The 25,785-nt window shown below is 45.1% G+C and overlaps 1 protein-coding gene across 1 annotated transcript; it reads right to left on the reverse strand.

The window, feature by feature from the left end:
• Positions 1-4,522: 4,522 nt before the first annotated feature.
• sox21b (SRY-box transcription factor 21b) lies at positions 4,523-5,251 on the reverse strand (the record flags this gene model as incomplete). The annotated part of the gene is made up of 1 exon (XM_080019434.1): positions 4,523-5,251. The coding sequence occupies one exon, from the start codon at positions 5,249-5,251 to the stop codon at positions 4,523-4,525; it is 729 nt and encodes a 242-aa protein (XP_079875560.1).
• Between the last annotated feature and the right edge of the window lie 20,534 nt (positions 5,252-25,785).

The following is a 25,785-nucleotide window of genomic DNA, read 5'->3' on the forward strand; positions in this document are numbered from 1 at the left end:
GGCTGCCGAGCCTTCAAATCTTTTGAACGAGCCTTGTGCGTTGTCTGTGAAATATCACACTATTTTAGGAGCTAACATGTAATACAGCACTTCTCATTGAGCTTAGTAGCTTATAAATATGACTGTATAATTAAATACTAAATAATAATGATACTAATTTTACCCTTCCTGTAAGAGGAATAAACTATATTACATCTGTACATGTGAACCTTCTCTATCTGTAGGATATCATTCAAGTGAACAAAGGAAGTTTTAATTCAGTGGACACATTTACAACTGTTAAACTGCATTTATAACGGGGAGGACTTGAACTGTGAGGTGACACGTAAGAATGTTAGCACACGTCGAAGCACTGAATGCACCGCAGACGTATTGAAATCGTCCTCAACATCGTCCCTTTGCGAATGAAAATGTATCAATTTAATCCGGAGAACAAGATGCAGCTAACATTTTGTGAATAATATGAACAGCACAGGTATTTATTTTATTTTATTTATTCATGCAGTGCAATTAACATTTCCTCCATCTCACCTTTTTTATTATATGACTCACAACATCACGTTTATCAGCCCTCCGTTTGAAAGTGCAATAGCTTTGAGTTTTATATATAAATATTTTCTATTTGGTCAATTCGAGTTAGTCCGCAGGGAAATGTCAGGGTCATCACTGAAATGCATCTTTTTTAGGACTGTGAGATAATCACAGAAATTCATCTGAATAGCAATAACTTATCAGGCCAAAATACAATTTATTTAAATGTAACTAAGCTGTAGAAATAATGAGGATAATAATAATTACTTTAATAATTATAATTATACACAGTCAAATGTTTCCCAACTCAAATTGAAATTAACTTCTGCTGAAAAACATAGCATTTGCTCCCTATCCAGTAAGAGTAAAGAATACTCTTGTCAAAGAGTCATTTTTTTAAGAGTTGAATTTATTCAATTTCGCCTTTTTATTCAACTCCATATCACTCGGAAAAAAACAAGAATTAATATTGCAGTATATAGGAGTTAGTCCCAGGAGTAAAGTGTAAAATTGCAATTTTACTCAGATTCCCAGTGGCAAATTATAATAGTAGTGATAATAATAATAATAATAATAATAATAATAATAATAATAATAATAATAATAATAATAATAATAATAATAATAATAACGCATTTCTTATTTAAAAAAAAAAGTTGCTGCTGACCCCTGTTATATCTGAAAAGCATGGAATCACTGGCAAGCATTTTATGAGAAAATGTTTTTCTCTCAGTTATTTGCAGGGCAGCATCTCCACCTTTCCCATTCAGCCTCCCATCTTATTTAAAAAAAAAAAAAAAAAAAAGCATAGGGCTATATCTATTCAAAAGGCATTTAGTCCATTTCTTTCTTGGCCGGTAAACCCATTCAACAATTGTTCTGGCTTGTAGATTGCATTCTAATGCTAATCCGGCGTGTTAAATATCTTTTTTTGCCCCCACCACCACCCCTCCTCCTCCTCCTCCTCCGCCCCCCTCCTCCCCTCCTCTTTCACCGTTTTGCCATTCAGTTTATCCAGTTTTGGCCACCCATTTTATTTATTTATGCGCCTGCCTCCATTCATGCGCTCATGTATTTTTTATTATGTTGTTTCACTGTCATGCAGTGTCAACTCGCTCCATTCAGCGTGGGCTACTTGAAGGGCTCGCACGGACAAAGCGTGTACACATTGCACCGCTATTCAGCGCGGCCAGCTGGATCAGGCTGCAGAGAGGGTGGAGGCGGCGGCGGCGGGGAGGGCGGGGCGGCTGGGTGTGCGGGGTGGGGGTGGGGGTGGGGGGCCCTGTGAAAAGAAATCCTCCACAATGGACACAGAAGAAGTGCACAATGCTAACAGTTTTCCAAATACCACTGATTGCTTTCATCACAATGAGGGAGAGCAGCCGCTTTTGCTGAGCTCCACTTCAACAAACAACGCTCTCACAAAAAAAGCTCCCAACCCGCGTTTTGTTCCGGGACAAAACCTCCTCGACCAGTCTAAACGCTCCCAGACCCGGAGCAAGGTGGTGGTGGTGGTGGGCGGGTGGGGGTCCTTTTCAGCCTTCCTTAAGTAAAAAAAAAAAAAGGGGGGGAGGTATATAATAAAGGGCAAAAAAGAAAGAGGGAAGTGCTGAACTAGTAATGCAAGTCCCCCCCCCCCTTTTTTTTGGGGGGGGGGGGCTTTTTTTGGACTTTTTTTTCTCTGACAAACCTGCGATGACATTTCATGTGTTTTGATCAATTTCCAGGAATTGTGAATCTAAATGCACCGAGTTTACATTTGCATAACATTTCGACGTTTTCAATTTGATCCCTTAAAACACCCTAAAAAAAAAAAATGTATATTTAAAAAAGGTCTTAACGTGTAGTCCAGGGGTCCTCAACAGGAGTCCTTCGAGAGGTTCCAGGTCGGTCTTCTGCAGAAATGATAAATAGTTAAACGTCCCCATTATTTACCTTGCACAAAGCTAGATTATTATCAGAAAATTAATTTTTGTAAATTGTTTCAGTCTCATCCCCAAAAATAAACAGCTACTGGATTTATGACTAAATGAAATAAATAGAAAATTAACATCTTCCCAGATTGGGGTCCCAGGGACAAAAGCTTAACGAAATTAGCGTCCTCGATATGACAACGGTTTGAGAATCACTGGTGTCGTCCAAACCACAAGGCCATTGAAAAATAAAGTAGTTGTCAAACCTTGCAACGTAACTATTTTAACAATTTATTTTTATTTTTATTTATTTATTTATTTTAATTTTTTTAACAACGCGCCAAACAGTCGTGCGTCATTCTGAGGGAGTGGGTCTCGGTGGTGGGATGGAGAACAGGCCTGCATGGCTGTGAAAGGCTTTAATTAACCGTGACGGAGATAATTATCCCTGGACTGTCCAAATTAGTTTTGCATAATCGCTTTGATCCTTATGAATTAATCTCTTAATGTAATCTGGGAGGGGTGGGCTTTCCTAAACAGCATATTTTGGGGGTGGTGATATTCATGGACAGCCTGTGTGTATTCCCAAGTACCAACAGACTTGTGATCCCATTTCCCTCCATTCCGTTTAATTTATATTTATATTGAAAGCCTTTTTTTAATTATTTTTTTTGTTGTTGTTTTTTTCCCCCCCCCTCCCTTCAAACCGTGGAAAAGGGATACTGAGCTCAGATTGGGTTTTCAAACTCAAAGACATGCTTGTTCTAGGCCCATAAAAGCAGCGAACAGAAGGCTTTAAAAGAAAGCTCCCTTTTTTTTTTTTTTTTTTTTATCTCCCTTCCTATTCACGATTAAAATTGCGATAAATAAGGTTTTGGCTCCTGGTTACAATGGGTTGATTTAGATTTGCCAGTAATGCCATTGAGAGCTCGGAACAAAAGCGCTCTGTGGAGGATACCTTACACTTCTACTACACCTGGACCCACAGAAAGACAGATAATCATCTTGTTAGAGCTCATCAAGAACTACTATTCCTGTACGAGGTTTCTTTTTTTTTTTTCCGCATATACGCTTTATTGTAGTCCTCAACAAGTGTACATAACGGTGTCAAAGGAAACACAAAAACATACAAATTCCATATGAGTTAGTAAAACATGATATCCGGGGTGTCCGGCTGTGGGAACTTTGCTGCGCTCCAGGGGTGGGTGGGGGCGGGGGTGGGGAGCCAAAACCGAGAGCTTCAGATAGACCTTAAATAAATTACATCCTCTACATTTTTTTTTTTTTTTTTTTTTATGTGCAAATGTTACAGAGATTATTTTTGTCCTTTTTGTTTGAAATGGCCTCGATCGTCCTTGTGATTCCACTAAACAATAAATATTACAGACATCTATAAAACGGTTTAGAAACTCATAAAATATACAGCGGAAAATGCGCAAATGCCAGGCCCTATATCTCAAACACTAAAGCCTAGTGGCAAATTAACTAGATTTATTTATCTGTACAAATTTACAAACATCCAAAAAAAAAAAAAAAAAAAGGGAAATGCGGAGGATGACATAATTCCCGAGCTGAGCCGGTCACTGTTTTAATCACTAATGAATTGCTCACCAGAGAGAGCGTCAATCCCTTGTAGTGATTATTGGACACCATTGACCAGGATACTAGTCAGACAGGTGCGAATAAGAGGGGGGGGGGGGGGAAGGGGGGCAACCTGTTCACAAACTATTCACATTGATATGGGCAAACATGACTCCTATGCTTCTCCTCCTATTTAAATGTGCAGCTCTGCCACCCCCCCCCCCTTTTTTTTTGTTTTTAATTATTTTCATTTTGCTTCTGAGAGTTTGCATGGCTGAATTATAAATTAAGCAAGTTCCCTTAATAAACAGGACCTTAGATAAAGGCATTAATCAATATACATACACATGTGATATCTGAGACGACGAGCACTTCATCACATGTACAAGTTTGTGCATGCATAATAAACTCTTGCATGTTTAGGTTTTTTGTTTGTTTTTTTCCTTTTTTTTTTTTCCGCTTTTCTTTTCACATTTCATGAATCGTCACAAGTCCTATCATAACGCCGCCGCGTACGCGGGGTAGGGTTCCAGCTGGGGTTTGCCCATCCCGGGCAGCAGTATGTAGGCCAGGGGGGGCTGGAGTCCCGCCGAGGGCCAGGCCGTGCAGTTACAGGGGATCATGTAGCCCGGGTTGCTCGGGGACGGGTGCGAGTGGGTGTGCGCCCCGCTCACGCCGGCTGCCCCGGTGAAAGCCGCGGCGCCGCCGGGGTACCCGAGCGGGGACGCGTACGGAAAGGAAGGCGGAGAAAGCTCTGACATCTTGGATCCCAGGTCAAAAAACGAGTAGGGGTTCGTGGACATGGACGGGTTGAAGAACACCCGGGCCGCCGCGGCCGTCGCCGCCGCCGCCGCCTTATCCGGGTTGAGCAGGGTCTCGGACAGGCTCCCCCCGAGCCCGTTGAGTTTGAGCGCTTCGTGCTCCCCGAGGTTGTAGGGCACCGGGAAAGAAAACTTGTCCTTCTTCATCAGCGTCTTGGGCTTCCTCCGGGGCCGGTACTTGTAGTCGGGGTGCTCCTTCATGTGCATGGCCCTCAGCCGCTTGGCCTCGTCGATGAAGGGCCTCTTCTCCGACTCCGTCAGAAGTTTCCACTCGGCCCCCAGCCGCTTGCTGATCTCGGAGTTGTGCATTTTGGGGTTCTCCTGGGCCATCTTCCTCCGCTGGGCTCTGGACCACACCATGAAGGCGTTCATCGGGCGTTTGACGTGATCCATGGGTTTGGACATGTTTCGCACAAAGTTAAGCTGGAAAAATAAAAAACGCACACACGCACACACACACACGCACACACACACACACACACACACACGCACCATTCAATGCATTGAGTCATTGGGGCCAGCGGACATTATTAAAATACAAACATTATAACAGTTATTCCAATTAACCACCGATAGCAGTTAACGATGGCCGCACTTACTTGAACTTCAATCCTTCATCTCGCCGCTGGAGACGTTCTAAAAATCAAAAAAACAAAAAAAAAAAAAAACGCGAAAAGCAAAAACCAAAAACACACACACACAAAAAAAAACCCCACAAAAAAAGTAAGCGGCGTCCTTCGAGAAGCGTTTCAAAGTTCTGTTTTCTGGTTCATGTTGACGTCCGCGCGGAGGGGGGCCGGGGCCGGGGCGGGGGGGCGGGGGGGCGGCTGTCGGAACGGCTGCGTGGAGCTGCTCTGTCCGGGGCTCGTCTCCGTTCCCTCCGTCCGTGGCTCCGAGCGCCGCTCTGCTCCGGCGTCCGCTCAGTGAGTGACACCTCGCGCTCGCTCCGCGTGAAGTACGGGCTCCGGCGGCAGGTGGGGGTGGGGGTGGGGGTAGGGGTGGGGGGGTGACGGGCGCGCATGCGCAACGGCTCCTCCGCGCACGCCCCCCCCCACCCCCACCCCACCACCCCCCGAATCCCCGCCCTTCGCACGCGGAGCTCGAATCCCGGTCCCCGCGTGTTCTCCGCGTAACGTCGGTGTTGGAGTGGTTTTCACCTCCCAGCTGTTGACTCGGGTTTCTTTTTCATTTATTGTTATTAGGGGGTTTTTGGGGTTTTTTCTTTTTCCGATAATTCCACTTATATGAAGAAATACAATTCCTCTTCTTCTTCTTCTTATTGTTTATTTATTTGGTTGTTTTTTTTTTTACAATGTTAATCAGTGATAATTCCACTCAGCGGAGTCTGAACATCGTTTTAATAATGACACCACCTTGGCTATGCCGAATAAAAAATAAATAAATAATAATAATAATAATAATAATAATAATAATAATAATAATAATAATAATAATAATAATAATAATAAAAATCTAAAGTCATGGCTGGATACGTTTTGTATTTCATGATAAACGGGGCGTTATTTGAAGTTGTATTCCAACTGCTGTATTATAACACAAACCGCACCGATATAAGTCCACACACTTATCACGTTGGACGAATTGGGTGTCATTTAATTATTGATCTGTCATTTGATGATATGTATATCAACATTGCAATTGGGAGATAAAATACCACATTTTTGCTTTCTCGGTGTGTGTGTGATGTTCCCGCTCCTCCAGTACAGTCGATCCGTGGCATTGGGAAACAATCACGTGTGGAGCGTTGCAAGGTAAAAGTCTCCTTAAAATGTTCTGATGTTGTGCGTTTGTCGCTCCAGAGTTGAAGTGTCTCCAATCGCGCCTGGTGAAATTAATTATTTTCTCAGAAATCCCCCCTTTTCACTTTCACTTCAAAGGACTTTCCCAAGGGCAGCGAATCGACAACTGGAATTAGGCTGTCGAATATTCAACTAAGCAATTACAGTTATCTTAAAGGACTTGTTGAGTAAATTGTGTTCTTAAGTGGTTTGTTTCCGCACCTTCCCCGCTCCGCACAATAATAAAACAGAAATAGAGGGAAAAGGGCTCTATCACACAGTATTGTCAGGGAGGAATTAGGCTGTGGGTCGTGCGTTTAAATTAGGATAAATGGCTGTCAAATTGAATTCACTGGGATTCTGTTCTTACGTTTTTCTCGATTTTTTTTTTTCAAAATGGTCAGTTCTCCTATTATTATTATTATTATTATTATTATTATTATTATTATTATTATCATTATTATTATTATTATGACTAATTAAATTAGACGGATAATTGCACGAACTTTAATAGAAAATATATATACCCTATAATGTATATCCTATATAGAGAGTGGGATGAAAGCATAAAAAAAATAAATGAAAAAAAGTTCTGCGACGGCCCTCTTCATATGATAATTTAAGGACAGTTCTGTTTTATATTATTTCATCTTTTTATTCGAAGTGATGATGTCCGACTTGGAACTGCGTTTTTTTGGTTGTTTTTTTTAAACAGTTCATCTAATAAGATCAGTGTTGTTTTATTGTTAAGAATAAAGGCCTAGCTGACGACAGGGTGCAGATGATGATGATGATGATGATGAGGATGATGAGGATGAAGGTGCGGGTGATTGACAGCTGGTGCTGATGCTGCGGGAGCGCATCTTTCCACAGCGCGTGCCCCCTTTGTGGGTTTGTCAATCACTTCGATAACACAACAGCAATGAACTAATCAAATCAATGTGAGGCGGCATCTCCTCCCATGACACACGCTGGTTAAAATGGCGATAAATGATATGAATGGGGAACATTTTTATTTTTTTATCAGGTGTACAAGTCAGAGCCACACTGTTGAGGTCACAGCCTTGTAGTCGTTAAATTAAAAACACCATTGGCCTGAACCCACTTGTATTTTTTTTTTTAGGACGAGGAGGCCTCACTAATCCTATGTCTATTGGAATGGTCATCATTTACTTTTTTTGACTCACTCATGAAATAAAAAATATATATATATTCTCATCTCTCAGAAACATGGCAATTAAAACCAATCTCTTCCACATCAGTGTCTGTGACACCAATGCGTTCTTATTCTTATTATTAATATAATTAACAATTATCCCCCACCCTCACACCCCTGTGTTTACTTCTCCCTGGGATCGCAGAAATAGCACTTAAATAATTCAAGATGAGGTGTAGTGAAAGCGGGAGAATTACCTGCCGATAAAGCCTGGGTCCAGCCTCTGAGACGGAGCCAGCACTCCCACCTCACAGCACACTGACGATAAGACTGAATGGAAAAATATCATGCAAATAGAAAGGCAGACAGCAGCACAACAAGCCTCATGGGGACATTCTCTCCTTACCCGGAGAGATCGCACACAGTTGACTCCAAAGTGCTAAAGCCATCACTCTGAAATATGAAAGCCCCCCTGGAGGTGCAAGCATCTTTAAGATAGTGGCATGCGCTTATTCTTACTCAACACTCCACTAACTCCAGGAGAAAGCAGAACAAATTTCATTGAGAGAGAGTTGATGAGGATCCCAGGATAATCCCTGTTTGCCTAAATAAGCACTCATCTTCAAGAGAATTTTTTTTTCCCCCCCCAGATGTACTTTAACCATTCTTTCTCTCTTTTCTGCGGTTACTGTCATTCTGGAATAAAATAAACAAAAATATATAGTATATATACTGGAGTTATTTTTTTTACAGTTTATGTAAAAGTTATATAATATAAAATGTCCAGTTTAGTGGAAATTGTGTTACAGAGACATTTTTCATTCATTTTCACATTTCACATTCATTTTTTAGATTGTGTAGTTTAGGTATAAGAATATACTATATATATATATATTTATATATTTATATATATTTATTTATATATATACACACACAGGGATAACCTGAGTTAACAAGCCACTTCCAAATCTATTGGAGTGGAGGTATTTATTGTGGCATAAAAGTTTTCTCATTATCCATAGGGGACTTGGTGTGAGAGCAGGGAGGACGTCCTGATTGTGTACCTGATTAATTAAATCCCATTAATACCCTATTGGAAGCTCCTGTCAACTGGCTTTGACACAGGTCAAGTAGTATTTCATATCAATCTGCTGTTGCATGACCTTCATTAATCCACTTGTAACAGCACAATTTCCCATTCTTTAGACAAAGATAAGTATAAAGGGCCCAGCGTAATGCATACCCTTAATCCTGATAATAATCAATTTATAAGAATTGTTAAATACAAAGATATTTCAGACATAAAAAAGAAGACATTTAATTTAATTTAATTTCATTTCATTTATTGAATTGCCTTACAATATAATGGGGCTTTATCCATTCCAGCTTTAATTTAACAGCAGCTGATCGAAATGGAAAAAAAACAAAACTTAACGACAACTCAGAAAGAAATTGGGGACAAAGTATTGAATTATTTTTGCATTGATACAAAACCTTAAAAATTGTGAGCACACTTTACAGTAAAGCTGACATATTACATTCTCGGGCGGGGAGACGATCCCTGCATGATGTGGCGAGCCAAGCAGTATTGAAAGTCAATTTGTCACTAACACATGCCATTAGCTCCAGCATCTTATCTGGAGTGAGCCTTTGATATAGTACTAATGACAAACAGTTTAGTGTTGTGAGGGATCCAATTGATTTCTATTTAAAGATGGTTGCACTTAGATTAGAAGTCATTTTGTCTAATGGGGATTCTTTCTAGTTTTTTACAATACAAGGGAAAATATGCTTAATTGCGGCGCAACATAATGATCGGATTGGTAAATGAACAATGCAGACTCCTGCATCACCTCAAATGAGTCACACAGACTGTCTGAATAAATACATAATTAATGTGAATAAAGTTAATATTTCTCTGTGGTTTAAAGATGTGACCTATTTTGAATGTTGTGTTCTCAAAATATATTCAATATGTGCCAAATTAGTTGAGCAGTTCTGTAATCATTCTAATTATACAGTCTTTAATGCTCCTTAGGGCAGACTTTCGTGTCTTTGTCTCAGTGGGAATTATTTTGGTGAAGAACCAAAATATTTACTCTACCACAACCTAAATATTACGCATATCAAGAGGAATTCAGAAATAATCCGCTCATAGAGCACAGTATTAACTTAATCACATTAGAGGAAATACTATTGATAGTGGTCATGATCCTTAGTGAGGAAATCTCCAGCTCACAATAAAGCGGCGCTACCAGATAGAACACATTGCCGGGTGTATTAAATACTGAAGACTGGAACAGACAAATGGCCCTGAGGAAAGGGAGAGAGAGAGAGAGAGAGAGGGAGAGAGAGAGAGAGAGAGAGAGAGAAAGAGAGAGAGAGAGCGCGCCCGGGTGTGTGTTGGATGTATGCATGATAGTGGAAAGGGGGGGCGGGGGGTGATTGTCAGTTCAATCTTAAAGGACCTGAATTGGCAGATACAACAAACTTTGAAAGCACATTATGGAAGGAGAATTGCTCCGTAGAAGGCCGATGAGTCTGCAAGGTTGATAAGACCTTCGTCCTCAACACCGACGCTTGTCACAGCATTATACATACAATCACAAATCTGCAGAATGCCGCGCCGCACCTTAAAACGTTTCAGACCAAATAACGGCGGCAGTCAACCAGACCTTCCAGATCATTTAATAACAGTCTCCCGACCTTTTTTTTTTTTTTTTTGTCAAAAGTCAGATTTGTAAACACCGATCCCGGCTCCCACCGCCCACAGGGCACATGTTTAGCTTAAAACCTTTTCGCATTTTCTGTGTCACTGAGCCCCGTGGTTTTAAATCCGAAGATGCTTGTTTCCCCCCGGAGGCGCCGCGCTGACTTTTCCCATGATACACTATTTTGAACCATTTAGTAGATACATTATCGGCTGCCCCCCCCCCCCCCCCCCCCACACTCCCCCCGCCCTCATTATATCCGCGTTATCGGCGCGGCATCGCTGCGGAGCACCAAATACAGAGTTGTAATTACCCAGACTGCCACCTGATAGCGAGCCCCTCTATCAGCGTTATCACTGCAGGTCCTGCTAACTCATCACGGGGACAGAGGGAAGAAAAGGCCCCGCTCGTGGCACAGCCCGCCGCAGATAGCTCATCTCTCAGATACATTTATAGTTGCAGTTGGGATCAGAGGGAGAGCGATGCACCCGGGCAATTTTCCCCATCCTCCCCTCTCACTCAGGTCCCACAAAGACTGCTCTCTCCCAGTCGTCGTCCCCGCTCCCCCTCCCGTCGCTCTCCCTCCTTTATGCGGCGGCAGAATTGAGGCTGCGCGGCAAACAAAAAGTGATCCAATTTCCTTGAACCCGCGTCGATCGCAACAAGACAGGATGTGCCGTCCGGGGCCTCCGCGGCGTGCGCCGTCAGCCTCCGCGGGTGAGAAGAGGGAGAGGGAAGAAGAGGGAGAAGGTGTCTTGTCGGGTCTCCAGCCTCACGGCGAAGGGCTCCCGCCTCGGTGCAGAAGTTGGCAGCGTGCTTCTCGTTGCCTGTTCACGCACTTTTAGTTTTATCCGCGGTTCAACTGATGCTTGGCCACCGCGCGATGATGTGAGTTAACTAATGACGAAATAAATAGACTCAAAGAGAACCTACGCGAGAGATGGGATTGATTGGCTCATCCACATTACGAACTGATTTAGAGGAAATAAAGGGTCCATATACAGTAGAGAGCAGGAGGTCATTTTCATCTCTATATAAAAATGTTTGGTTGGCATAGCGACCTGCAAGAAGAAACATTTGGTGTATAATCAAACAAGCTCAAATTTTTCATGAAAAAGAATGGAAATAAACATGTTTATTTATGTATAATACATCATTTCTAACTTAGAATATATCATATCATAATATATATATATATTTTTTTTATTATATGTACAATACATTCCTAATAATAGGTGTTTTGTTATTTTTTGCAATTGTATATATTTGCCTGACCGGCCTGGGTTTTGACACTGTATATATACTGTATATATGATATGTATGTTAAATATATGTTTCTGTATATTTTAAAGCTCAGTGCAAGAGGGAATATGTGAGTGTGTCTGTATGTATGTGGCATGCATAGCCGAGCTGCATCTCCTCCTCACGTGTTTGTCTTCTATCGGTTTGCGACGGCGAGAGAGCTGTTGGTGCGCGGACGGGCGACGCCGGAGCGACTGTGACCTCCATCAAACGTGGAAACGGCGCGGACGCATTGGAACCCGTCGGTTCCCTCCGACAGAGCCACTCTTAACGCCGCCTGAAAGGAGAAATCAATCTTATTTGAAGAGATTAAGTGGCCAAGATAATAACCATGTCAGAGAGAGAGAGGGAGAGAGAGAGAGAGAGATATGACCCTCTCCCTCAATAGAGTAGAAATAACAAAGTTCCTGCAGATGGCTCATTGTTGCGTGCTGAATGTGAAGTAAAGCTTTTTTTTCTTCCTCGAAATGATGTCTGACACGGCGCCGGGACAAAACATGAGGCCGTTTCCTCAGACGGGGGACAATGCCGAGCGAGCGGCTGTCATATCAGACAAAACAACGTCGGAAGAGATCGCCGATGTTTGCGAAGCACTTCAACATTTCACCTGAGGATCCGTGCGGTTGTGTGTGTGTGTTTGTGTGTGTGTGTGTGTGTGTGTGTGTGTGTGTGTGTGTGTGTGTGGGTGTGTGTAAGAGTGTGTGTGTTCACGCCAGGCCTGGTCTAAGAATAACAACACGATCAATCAGGGGCCAAACGTCGGGTCAGCACTGTCCTGTTTGAGGGCCGCTGTCACTCGCGATCTCATTATTTGATGGACACCGCGGTGAAGAGGCTGCATTCAAACATGTTGCTTAATCAGCCCGTTATTCATGCACAGCACCGGAGATGCTCGGGGGGCCGAATATCGATCATATTTTGACAGAGTATTCTCCCCTCTCTATAATCAGCAATACGTTACCGGCCGTGACAGTGGCGGCGGCGTCATTAGCGGCCGCCGCAGACAGCCCGCACTTATCAGCGTTTCCAAAGGAGGCTGCGCGCGCGGGTGTTTGTGTGTAAAGATAATGTTTGCCTAATGATTTAAATAATCTGTTTATTTTGTGTGTTTATCTACAGAGAGCCTGTGAGAGGGGAGTGGCGGCGGGGAGAAAGGAGAGGGGGGCTTTCGAAAAATCAAAGACTTCAAAGCGTTAATTGGGTGAGTCAAGATTAACCAAGGACTGTTTGCTACGAACTGCACCTCAGCGCCGCCCGCGCGTTTGGCGGAGGTTCGCGCCCCTCGCCGAGGGCGCGTCCCGGACCACCGGCCGCCAGCACCGGAGGCCCGGGGACCCCCGAACCCGCCAGGTAAGCGTCCCCAGCTGCCCTCCTTCGCCGAGGACGGCCGCCGCGGAAGCCTCAGCAGCACCCCGAGGGCCGGGCGCAATCCGCCGGCGTGAGCCCAAAGTGTGTAAACGAGGCCGCGCCGCGGGTCAAGTCAAATCAATAAGGTGACGCATAAATTGCCACGCGCAATAATTACCACGCAGGACAGTAATTACAGAGGACATTAATTTACTCGGTGAGATTTTGTGCCGGGGGGAAGGGTTTTCACGCCGGCACCGATTCATCTCGGGGCAAACAATCGCCGGAGGAAGCATCTCTTTTAAGATAAAAAGCACCGGCGATTCTTTTAAGGAACGGTAGGAGACCGCGAGCTCCGAGTTTGGGGCAGATTCGAGTTTGACCGGCGATTGTTTGGGGGTTTTTAAAACCCCTGTGTAGTCTGCTCCAGGGTTCTTACATTGATCAGTCACTTGCTCGGAGCGCTGACAAAGGTTCCACCAAATACACACTTTTGTTCCCGCTGACAATGTGTCTTGGGCATTAGCATCATAAAACGCGGCAAGAAAAGAAACCATTGGGACTATTAAGGGATAAAAACCTTGATGTCCTCAGCGCTGCTTAAGACACAAAGAGTGTCACACAAATGCCATAGTGCTTTGGCGGGGGAACACAACCTGTATACATTTTGACCTTTTTTTTTTTTTTTTTTTTTCCTTCTCTCCCCAGCCACTTTGAGGCACGGCAAAATACATTGTGCCGGCATTCTATTCTGAGCCCCAGGTTGCAGCTGGTCCGCCGCTCGCTGTGCACTGCCAAGTGCAAGGAATGGCTCTCTTTTATCAAAAACGGAGCAAATCTGGGCTAATGTGTCTGGTGGAAAGTGTCCCAGGGAGCCCCGCTCTCCCATTCTTTGGCCATTCTTTCCACTTTTCTCTTCTCCTGCACTTGGGATAATTGCAGTTTAATTGGGTGACAAGAAATGAAAACTGTGTCCACATTATCTGGGATTATTTCTTTTGCTTTCACGCTGCCATCAATTCAAAGGAGCCCATTTATCAGAGCGGGGAGGCTGATGCTTGGTCAGCGTTGGAGAGCACCAGTTAGCAAAATGAAGCGAGAGAGAGAGAGAGAGAGAGAGAGAGAGAGAGAGAGAGAGAGAGGAAGGGAGGGGGTGAGGGGGCGAGAGAGAGAGAGAGAGAGAGAGAGAGAGAGAGAGAGAGAGAGAGAGAGAGATCGGGCGGGGGGGGTGGGGGGGAGGGGTGTGACAGCTAAGAAAAATGCTTTTTGTATCGTATCACAAACACACATTCATCTTATAGATGCATATCTCTTCGGCATTCGCAATCGATAGAAATACAGTAATATTAATACAAAGGACAATATATATATATATATATATATATATATATATATATATATATATATATATATATATATATATATATATATATTTTAAAAAGTATCAGTTTTGCCATTGTCTGCTTTGCCTTAACCGGAAATTGAACAGCGATATTTCAAAACTCATTTAATAATCTGGAAACATTTCTAGATTAAAAAAATACATATACAATATATAAATATATATATACAACGCGATACATCACATTGTAGCGAAACAAAAAAAAAAACTGTGCAAATGAATGAATACCTAATAACTTTTATTTATTGTAGTCTGGATGCACTTTAAAGCCCGGCGCCCTTTCATTCGGATCCCTCCCGTCTGCCGGCGTTCTTGAATTTTGCCGAGCGAGGTTATAAACATGCAGTCATTCTGAGGGCAGCGCTAGCCTACCTTGCTTTTTGTCTGAGCTGTACTCAACCTTAAAAGCCCCTTTCAGCGGCATGAATACACTTCATTTTCTCTCTAAGAACTTTTCATTGATAGCTGGAAAAGGGAAGGTTGTTTAGAGAAGGAAGGAGAGACAATAGGAACAAAAATGAAAGCTTTCAGATTCCATTATGAGCGTTGCCCTCCGTTCTTGAGAGCTGTTTATAAATTTCCCTCACAATGATGCCCGCTCGCCGTAATGTGCATTCGGGTCTTTCAGACGCAGCCACTAAATGAGTCTTGCGCAAGCATAATGGTGCCGTGGTAATACAGTAAATACTAGAGAAATGATTACGGACTCTGCAGCCCCCGGCATTGGAGAGATCAAGGTGAAGGGAACGGATCAGAAAATGGCTTCGTTAATGTTCCTCTGGCCTCTGCGCAGGGGCAGGGGGGAGAAAGGAGTCCTCGCCCGGCGCTAGACACCAATGGTGTACGGCGTAGTTCCCCTGCCTGAACTACACCGCTGCGCGTCGGCGCAGCGTTAGGGCGCGGGGCGAAGCGCGGGTTTTTTTTTTTTTTTTACCGGCCGGCTTCCAGACAAAGCGTCCCGGGCGCGTTGCTGTGGTCGTAGAGAGAGGAGGAATATTGAAAACAACAGCGATTTAAAGTCCCTGTAAAGTCAATTCAGAGATTTGTTTCCAAACACATTATACATGTTCGAAAGTAATCGGTGAAAACAAGTGAAAAGACCGGACGATGTAGTACTGAATTGTGGAGTTAGACCATTAAACTGTTTCTCACCATTTTTGTGGTCCAGATTTTTTGGGCGGGTCTAAATCTTGGCATGGCCCCCTCCCATAACGCAGTATAAACAGCAGGTGTGTTAAAGCTAAGCTAACAGTATGGGATAAAACACTGTTTTGGGAATAATCATCTGGAGTAAAAGGCTTTTTCAGGGAGACCTTGAACTCATGCAACGGACGCCCGGAACAAAAAAGAACCGTCCCGATTGACCGCACAGAGTTTGGGGCGTTAGCATTAGCTGCCTGCTAGCAGGCCGCGGAGCCCCAGGTCAGCAGGGGGCACCGAAGAGTGGGGAGTTCCGCAGCCAGACATTGACACTTTGAGGTGAGGAACTAGAGAAACGGGACTCGGCTCAGCACAACATTTAAACATGGGGGTTACTCCAATGTAAATATTTGACGTGATTAACGTGATTGGGTGTGGTTTTAGTGCTTTCAGTGGACACGCCCACAGCGTCTGAGAACAGAGGGAACTGCCTTTTTTTCAGGAAACCTTATTTTACATATTTGACCATTTTTTTAATTATTCAAATTTGGCTGGGTGGTTAATAGCACATTGTTCTGTGGTGTGACAAACTCAGAACATGTATTTTTTGTTGCTTTACAGGGACTTTTAATCCCTTTTAATTATGTACTGTGATCTCTGCAGATACTTTAAGTTAAGCAAAGTCTTAAGTTAACCAGTTAAAACATATAAAAAAATGTTTTCATAGTAGTCTGCCATCAATTTTTATATAACTTTTAACATCATTGAAATTTGAGAAACTGTAATTGTGGCGCGCACTTATGCCACGCCACGCCGTGCCCGTACACTGCGCCAACGCATCCGGTGTGGTTCGACCGTCAGGTGCATTGTGTAAATATTTAAGATGGCCTGATTCCATTTAGAGGAAAGAGCAGGCTTTGTGCGGCTCTGAAGCACGGAAAATATGCCGTACAATGACGGTGCTGGAGTGCTTTCTGGTCTGAATGCAGCCAAGGACCTTGCACTGAACACAATGCTTATGAAGGTTACAAGATGTATTGTTTGCTCTTCGATGCATGCGTGTGTATATCGTGTGTGTCGGTGTATATCTGTTCGGAGTGCTTATGTATGTTTGTCCATAATTGTATGCACTGATACAGCATTTGAATAGAAAATAATGGTAAGTAAAGCAAAGAGCGCTTTAAACTTCAGATGTGGAGCAGTCCTGTAGGAGTGACAAGGTCTTGTTGGGGGGGGCTCAGCAAGAGAGAAAATTCATTCATTCATTGATTGCTTTGGCCTCAGAAAGGCCGCCGGGTCTGCCCTGCTCTGCGGAGAGGCCGATAAGATCTTTCCTATCTGAGAGATGCTGCTCCTGCCTTTTAAAAGGTGGGAGGGGAAGGGAAAGGAGCGGTGTTTTGCTGAATCAGCTGCTTTGCAAACTGTTTGGCCAAGCACCCCAAAAAGCAGACCTGCACCCATTAGCCGGTTTCGATACGGAAACGCACCAAAACCGGCCATTCATTTCCTTATATGTTCCCAGCACAAGCAACAAACTGTAATTCTAGTCGAGGAGATAACGTAACATTATTTACTGGAATATCATAGAATTTATTTCCCGTAAAAAGTCGGAAGTTCTGACCATCAAAATGAAAAAGGCAGCGGGGCACGGCGGGGATATTTGCCGCGGCGCGCGGTTGCCACATTCATTCCAGCCGTGTTAATCATTTTTTACACCGGGCAGTGGCATAACAGCACTATAGGAGGAGGATTGCTGCAGCCGGGTCAGTCCGGGGAGCAGTTTGTCTAATCACAGTGCAAATAGGGTTTGATCACTGTCCAGCGTAATCTGGCCCGCGAGCTGCATTTACGCCACTAAATCAAGCGTCGGGGGGGGGGGGGGGGGGGGGGTGCAGGTGCTGCCTCCTCCCGCCGCCTCTCCCCCGGGGAGGTGGGGGGGGTAAACAGCAAATAGATGGCGGTGCTGGGGAGAGCGATGAGCTGATTAACTCACCGCGGGGCAGTTTCTCATTATCCCCGTAACCCAGACAGAAACCCATCCAATCCTACGCCGCGGCTCAGTTACAGTGCCACGCCGGCTGAATGACACCGCCTGGGTTATAGTTTCAGCCAGATAAAGTTTGTACACAAGGCACATTGATTGTGTCTTTACAGAAGAATATCAATGTATGTGTGTGTGTGTGGGGGGCTGGTGGTTAAGTGCGTGTGTGTGTGTGCGTGTGTGCGTGCGCGCATGTGCATGTGTGCGCGTGTGTGTGTGTGTGGCACACTCTGTCTCTGGGGAAGCTGCTAATGTGTCAGTTCCATGGCTCATTTCTTTCAATTACAGCGAGTGGGCCGGCGGAGCCCACCAGCCGCCCGCTGACAGCTCCATACGGGTCCCATCAGCGCTTATCACCGGACACTCACCCACCGTCCATTCATCCCTCGCTGAATATAACACGCGGGCGGCAACAATGGCGCTTATATATCGCATTATATTTCAACACAATTCACACATTGTTAATTAGGGACTCGGGTCACAAGAGAAATTAATTGAAATGATTTATTGCAGCCAGACATTTTGTACATAACACTGGACTGGATTTTGTTATCCCTCGGCTGGACTGAAGAGCCTTCCCCCAAAAAAAAGAGAAAAAAAAGCGTGGGAGTTAAATGGAGTGACTAAAAACACACACCTCCAATACTGACTTAGCGTGCTATTCACCTATGCGCGTTGAAATTGGCCGTCCGCTTTTCCCAGTGTGCTCATGATTTAGAAACAAATTAATTAACATGATACAGAAATAGGTAAAATGCAAAGTTGTCCTCACTTTAAGCCCGGCTGTCCCTTTGTCCCCCTTTATTGTTCCAAATTATTTAATTGGGTCTCTCTGATTGTGCACAGACACAGGAAGGAACACGGGCCATTGTCAGGCTCCGTACAAGCCACAATGCGGTATCAAATTCAATTCCCATCAAAACGGCAGGCTGCCACAGAGCCCACAGCGGCCCCCGGAGATTAATGAAGATCTGCATCAAGGCAAAGCGCGGGGTCTGAGATGGGAGATTTCTCCCAAATAAAAGACCCCTTCACCAAGAACAAAGGGGGCCCTGAAAAGCAACGGGATGTTCTGGGAGGATGCAATAAATCAAAACAAAGCAAGAGTTTGAAACGCGGAGGAGGCGAGGCACTGAAATAAATCCCTCCTTTCAATCCGCCTTTTTTCTCCATCAACAGGTGCAGCCCGGTGCGTCCTTTTTCTGAATGCAGCGAACAAGACACCGGCCCGCCTAAATAAGCACTTAGAAATGTAAACATTTCAATACGGAACGCTTTTTATGGACGTTATCAAACGGGAGGAACAATCGGAACACTCAAGACTATTTCAGTAGTCGTGAAAAGACTTCGTACTCGACTCTATATTCTGACGTGGCGTCTTGTTGCTCCGACAGAGGATAAAACACACTGTGATACACTCGCCAAGGTTACACGGGGGACGAGGTGAACACTGATGGGTTTTAAATTGCTTATCGCCTATTTAGCCTTCTCAAATAATCCATTGGCAGACATGCTCCTGTATTTAAAGAATTTCCTTTTTTTTTTTTTGCATAATGGAGATGTTTCTTCTCACAGCAGCATGTGGAGAGGTTCACTCATTCAACTGAAGATAATACAACGGCATTGTATTATGATTTTCTTGAATGGCTGGGAGAAGCGTCTACGGTTGATGAAGAAAGGTTCCACTCGACACGGCGTGACTCCGGGATCAATCCAAGTACATTTGTGGTGTTCGGGCTGAACGCCGGCGTCGTTTCTGCCGTATTGATGGAAAGTCTGAAAGCCTCACGGCCGACATCAACAAATACTGTTTTAGCAGTTTATCCGTGCGAAAATAAGAAAAAAGATTAAAGGCGGAACACAAAGAAATACCGGATTCCAAACTTTTTTCTTTGGCGGGGTGAATCCCACCCAAACAGTCTGCGCCCCGGCGTGCCTCAGCCACCGTATTTACTCCATTTCCCCGATTCATAGATGCTGCTCACTGGACCGTAGCCTTCCAGCTGCCACCTCAACATCTCATTATTTTTTTGAAATATCAAGCTTGTATCGTCTTGATAAATAATTCGCAGTAGTATAATGTATCAGACTAAAACATATTTTCAGGGGGGCACGGAGGTTAAAGTGCCAATCTCACCTTTTTAATTTTTTTTCGCCCCGAAGACAGAGATTTCCATATATAGAGTGACCATGGTATGTGTTCAACATGAGCAATCAGGATGAAGCGCACAACGACACATATTGCTGTCAGAGATTGGAAATGAGGCCTGCTAACCTGTAGGCAGCCTCCCCACACCAATCAGCTTTGCACATTGCCAATGCATTTACCGCCTCTAGAAAAAGAATTGTGACTGTGAAGTTTTTATCGGAGTCGTTGACAAACATTACTCTTTAATGCAGTTTTGTAGAAATGCATTCTTATCCCTCTTGGAAGGCATTTATCTACTTGAAACCTGCAAAATGCTTGCCACAGGGAAGGATTTCTTTTAATAGACTACAATAGGCTCAGTATGGGACACATTCTGATTTCCGTGGGAGATAGGGGCCCCGGCCATATATTCATGGGAAATTGTTTATCTTCAAGCGAGAGGAGTGAAAAGGCCGTTTTACAATGGCATTTTAACTTTCATCAAAAATGATTCTTTTCAGTCACATAAATTGTTCCCAATGGTATGGAATTTCCGACCAATGCTTTTCAGAGAATATTTCAATCTGCTGAAGGAGACATCCTCAAATATGAATACAAAACACCCCGACGGTAGAAAGAAATAAAAGGAAAAAATGGTACGTTTCACTAACACACCTTAGGAAAAAAATGCACTTTTGAGGCTGGTTGGCCACAGGATTTTCGATGAACATTTTTCTGACATAAATTGATATTGTTTAAATATGATCAAATATGTTATTATTGTAACTTAAATCGTAAAAGAGAGCTGACATAATTGGATCACACAATGACATTCTTATTGCAAGCGCCCCAAATAGCTATCAAAGTGCAATCAAATGAAACTTGTTATATGGAGAGCCTGTGGAGTGTCCTCTTCATGTGGAGCATCATTGTGCATAGGGTGCTGCCTCAGCCCTCAAGTTCCCCAAAGCCCCCCACCCTCATGTCCTCCCTGGGCTCCCCAGTCCCCCCAGCAGCCCTGGGTCCTACCCCCGTGGGATCTCTGTGACGACGGGCCAGGACCTTTCAGGACCCAGGGCTCGAAGACGGTGTGGAGAAGGGAGGGAGGGAGGGGTGGATGGGGAGGATCGGGCGGCTGCACCCTTAACGCCGCTCTCAGGAAGCGGGGACAATAAATCAATGGACCGTCCCTCTCCGCCAGGGGCCAAATGTAAACAAATTGAATAGGGCCCAGAACAAAACAGGTTGGTGAGTGAAACACGCACACTCAATAGGGGGACTCCTACAACTGGAATGCCTTTGTAGCGCTCTCTCTCTCCCAACCGCCTGCGCCCCGATTTGCGACTCCCCAAACCTGACACTTTGACCGAAAAACAGGTGCAAGGAACCTCACAGTGTCTCGCTACTTTTAATGAACCGCAAACTGCCTCCTACAAGTAAACACGTGGCTGGTACGGTGCAGAGCACACAGCGCTCAGAGGCACAGAAAAGAACCTCCCGTCAGACTTGCATGCCACAAGTTCAATTAATGAACCTTTGAAAGGTTTAGGGATTTATTTATTTATTTTTTTAAATGGGAGAATCCGTTGTCGCTTTTTTATCAAACCTCTTCATATTTCAGTGAGGTGGAATGGTGCGCCACATTTGCAAGGCAGAACTAATGCTATATAAATCTCAAGTAATAAGCGGGCCCCGGAGACATCGTCTAAATGAAGATTTTACACCAATTTGAACCTGCCTGCAATTTATTCCCGCCTTAAGTGCATTTTTGTTTAACAGGTGCTTGAGATGCAAGCGCTTCCCTCCAAAGTATCGCAATGTCTCCTTTATTAATTTCTGGATCGCGTGCAGGCGGGGGAGTGGGAAGAGAAAGGGGAGTTGACAAACACTAATCAAAGGTGCCGAGTGGGTTGACTCCGCCATAGAAGCAATGTACTCTTTGCTTCATTTGGAAACTAATCATTTAAACCCCCACAATCTGTTTGGGGTCAGCTCCTGTGTATTTTGGATACGCTTGGCTATTAGCATCACTGAGAGCTTCAGATGTGTCAAGCCTGCTCCCCCTCCAGTGATAGTCACCTACTTTAATTTCCCTGCAGGCCTCAGAGGGGGATGAATTCAACTAAAAATCACAAGCTGTTTTGTTGGCAATCCTTTGTGGCCTGTAATGAATGTAATGAATATAAAAAGAGGGGGAGCGAGGGGAGGGGCAGGGGCGCAGAGGCAAATACATTCTGACCATGCTGTGTTGCTTTTTACTTGACAATTTGTGACCCTCGACAATGGGACAAAGGCGAGTGGTTTTGTACTCTTAATTTGCCTTTAATAACGGATGACTTCATGGTCCGTCAGACAAAGGCATTGAGATGAATCCCCGACTATCAATCGGCCCCGACAGGAAAGAAAGGCTGGAAAGGCGAAGGGACAAACGGGGGCAACGGAGAAGATGGTGTTTTCCGGGGCTCGCAGAACGCGCCCTCTCTGGTCTAACGGCGCTTCCAGGTGCCGAGCTACCTTTTTAAAGAGCTGCTCGGCGTTGGCGTCCCCCGCCCCTCAGAGAGAGGACGTTTGGCACCTTAATTAAAGCGGCTCATCTGATAGGAGCGGGGGGAGGGGGTCGGGGTTGGGGCCCGCCGGAGCCGTGGCGCCGCCCGTTAGAACAGGCGCGTTTTCTCAGCGCGCCGGTTTCACAGGACCCTCCGGTGGCGGTATCACGTTAACAGCTTCTCATTGTTCGGCCCCCGAGGGCCAGCGCTCGGATCGGGACTTTCTCGACTCGGAGGAACTTCAACAAACCGCCCGGACGCCAGCGAAAGAGCGCTTTTTTTGAAGCGGACAACAAATGATTGTACCGAGCGTTTCCAAAACTTGGGAGGAGAATTAGAAAAACAAAACAAAAAAAACAAAAAAAAAACAAAGTTGTGTGCCGCCGGTCTGTTGCCGTGCGCTCCCCGGTCCCCGCGATGATTCCTATTCATAAACATGGCGTGCGCTCCCCTCCACCTGGCAGCTGCCTCTGTTCATACGAGATTACTATTATGCATCTTCCAATCCCGGGGATAAACATCTTGCCACTTTTAAAGTTTGCAAGCGTGAGGCATATTTTAATGCCGTTTCGACTTAAGCAGCCCTTCAGGTATCACTTGCAATCTTTTTCTCGTTCTATATACATTGTTCAACTTTAATGGGTATCTAATTTGCACTATCAGCTTACAGGGGCAGTAAGTAATAATTTGCATGACTGCCCTAAGCAAATGTGCTTCCATAAGCAGCCTTATAGTATAGACACTGGGATGGATTAACCTCCATATTGGCTATGCCCTGGTGATCAATGCTTTTTTAGAAATGAGGAGAACAGATAGTTTTGCCGTGGAAACTCACCCCCCCTCACCCCCCCCCCCCCCCCCCCTAGATTCACCACAAAAAAAAAAACCCTGTACCTTATACTGTAGATTCTGTTTTGGATAAGGTCCCAGGCCCCCCCATTGGAAAAACAGTCCAATGACACCTGCATCTGACGTGTTCCCGTATCCACGGTAAATACCGAAGATTAACCACGTAGTATTGTGGAGATTAAAAGTTAAAGGCGCCAAGCAGAACAAACCCATAATTTGAATTTGTGCCTGAATTGTTCAGCCCCGGGCTCTAATAGACGGAGAGCCACCTCTTTGTTCGCTGTTAAATTCTGCCGCCCCCCCCCCCCCCCCCCCCCACGCCGATCCCACGCGAGGAAGAGCGTCTGCCCCCCACCCCCATATTTAGTCTCGGCCGCGCCCCTATCGGTCCATCTGACTCTGCAGGTTTAGGAGGTTCACCCCCGCACCCCGCCCCCGCCCCACCCCCCCGTCTTTCTTTCTAAGCCGGCGATGAAGAGTGAAGGTCAGCGGGATTTGGGCGAAACGCGGCGGCTCTTACGCGGCGGAGTGCAGCCGGCGCCGATAACCCCCTCCCCGTTTTGCCGCGTGACCGCGACCGAGACACACGCGGCGATCCCAGCGAAAACACGCCTCAGAACCGCTTCGCCCTCCCGCCGCTCCCTTCCTCTTCCCTCTCTGGATCTTCCGGAGGGGGTGAAAGTCTCCCCCCCCCCTCACGCCGGAGCCCCATCCCGGTATTTCCAACCAGCGCCACGGCGCGGGGAATAGAGTCGCCGGGGATGGATGCGGGAGGCTCCTCTCTCCATCCTGCCGGCTTGCGTCAGGCATGTGTGTCACGCCTGTTAGTTTAGTAGACAGCTAATTGCCGTGGTGGGTGGTTGGAATGCTCTCCGAAAAAACACCATCTTAGAAACATGTCATAATTGTTAATCAAACGAGGCGATGCAAACGCCGTGCGACAGGCTGTGACCGGCGCCGCCAGAATATGAAATAATGTTAACTTTAGAAATGTTCTTGGCGCGGGAATCCGGCGTAATAAAGGCTATAAAGACAACCCACTGTTTATCTATTTATTTATTTTGTTCTAGCTATTTCTGTTCGGGGGCCAAGGAGACAAAAGGTGTTTGATAGAACACAAATCCTGCCTGTAACAGCGGTAACGCCAGAACGTTCTTTGTGTCGGGTTTCAGAGGAACTTAAACCCCCCCCCCCCCCCCCTTTTTTTTTTCAGTAATAACGATGTTACGCGAAAACAACCCACAAAGAGACGTAAGCCCGGGACCCCGCGTCGACGGAGCGACCTCATTTATATTCCGAGGGAGTGATTTGAGATTTTGCAAAACAAAATCAAACAAACACCCGACAGCGGCGGGGGGGGGCGCGGGCTCTTTAAAAACCACGCAATTCAAACTTGCATACGGGGTGAAAAGCTCGTCCATAAAGATTGATTAAAGTTCTAAAGATTTTATATCAGGACGGGGGGGGGGCTCTGATTAAAGCTGTCTGCAGAAGGCGACGATGCCCCTCTTTTGCATCCGTGCCGTAATCTCGCTCTCGCGCGGCGGGGAGCGACGCCGGCTAACGCGGAAATAATATCAATGCAAACTGTATTAATAACTACGCTTTTACAAGCCGAGGAAATGTCACTTAATCAATGGAAACAAATCATGTAAACGCTGCAGTGATTATGTGCAGGAGAGTGAATATTAATGCCCGGGTCCGAATCAATGGCGGGGGTTGCATACATTGCCTCGGCCGCTTTTTTATTTTTTTATTTTTTTTAGCGGCGTTTCTTTCTTCTGCGTTTCGCAGGGAACTGCATCCCGGCGTGATCGATACCCTGCTAAATAGAGATATGATACGAATCCCGCTGTTTACTGTCACTCGGGAACAAGGGTAACAGAACGCAAGTTGATCGCATTGTGGCGGCAACTATTAAAGTGCGCGGATGTTCAAATTTCAATTAACTTTGGTTTTGCATGCGCCGCTAATAATTAAGAGGGTTTGCAGGACACAAAGGAGAAGACGGCTTCATTGTCTCAGATTATTCTCATGAAAGCTGCATTAGTATGTGGAGGCACGGCGGCTAATTAACCGGCACGGGAGGTAAGACGAGTTGGGGGAGGGGGGGGGGGGGGTAGGGGGAGCCTTTGATTTGTGGGAGGTAATGGCAACTGGGCAGGGGGAAGAGATTCTTCATTTCATTATTTGATAAGAAGAAAAACCTTAATGGAAATATCAGCCAGGGGCAAAACAAGTCAACAGCACTTGTTTAGTTAAAAAAAAAAAAAAAGGAAAGAAAAGAAAATTAAGAGGAAGAAGAACAACCTTCTCCGAGGAGTATCGTTGCAGGCGATGGATTACCATGTGACTGTGGAGTTCATTAAATAAACAGTGAGACCCTCCTGGCGGGCTAATGGGGGTCAAATCAGTTATCAACACCGAGCGGGCGGGGGGGGGGGGGGGGGTTTTGCGGGGTTTGCGGGCGCCCCCAAAACAAAGCGCGCTCCGTCTACCGCTGCAGATCGGCGATTTT

Source organism: Zeus faber (assembly GCF_960531495.2).
Source record: "Zeus faber genome assembly, chromosome: 18".
NCBI classification, from domain to species: Eukaryota; Metazoa; Chordata; class Actinopteri; order Zeiformes; family Zeidae; genus Zeus; species Zeus faber.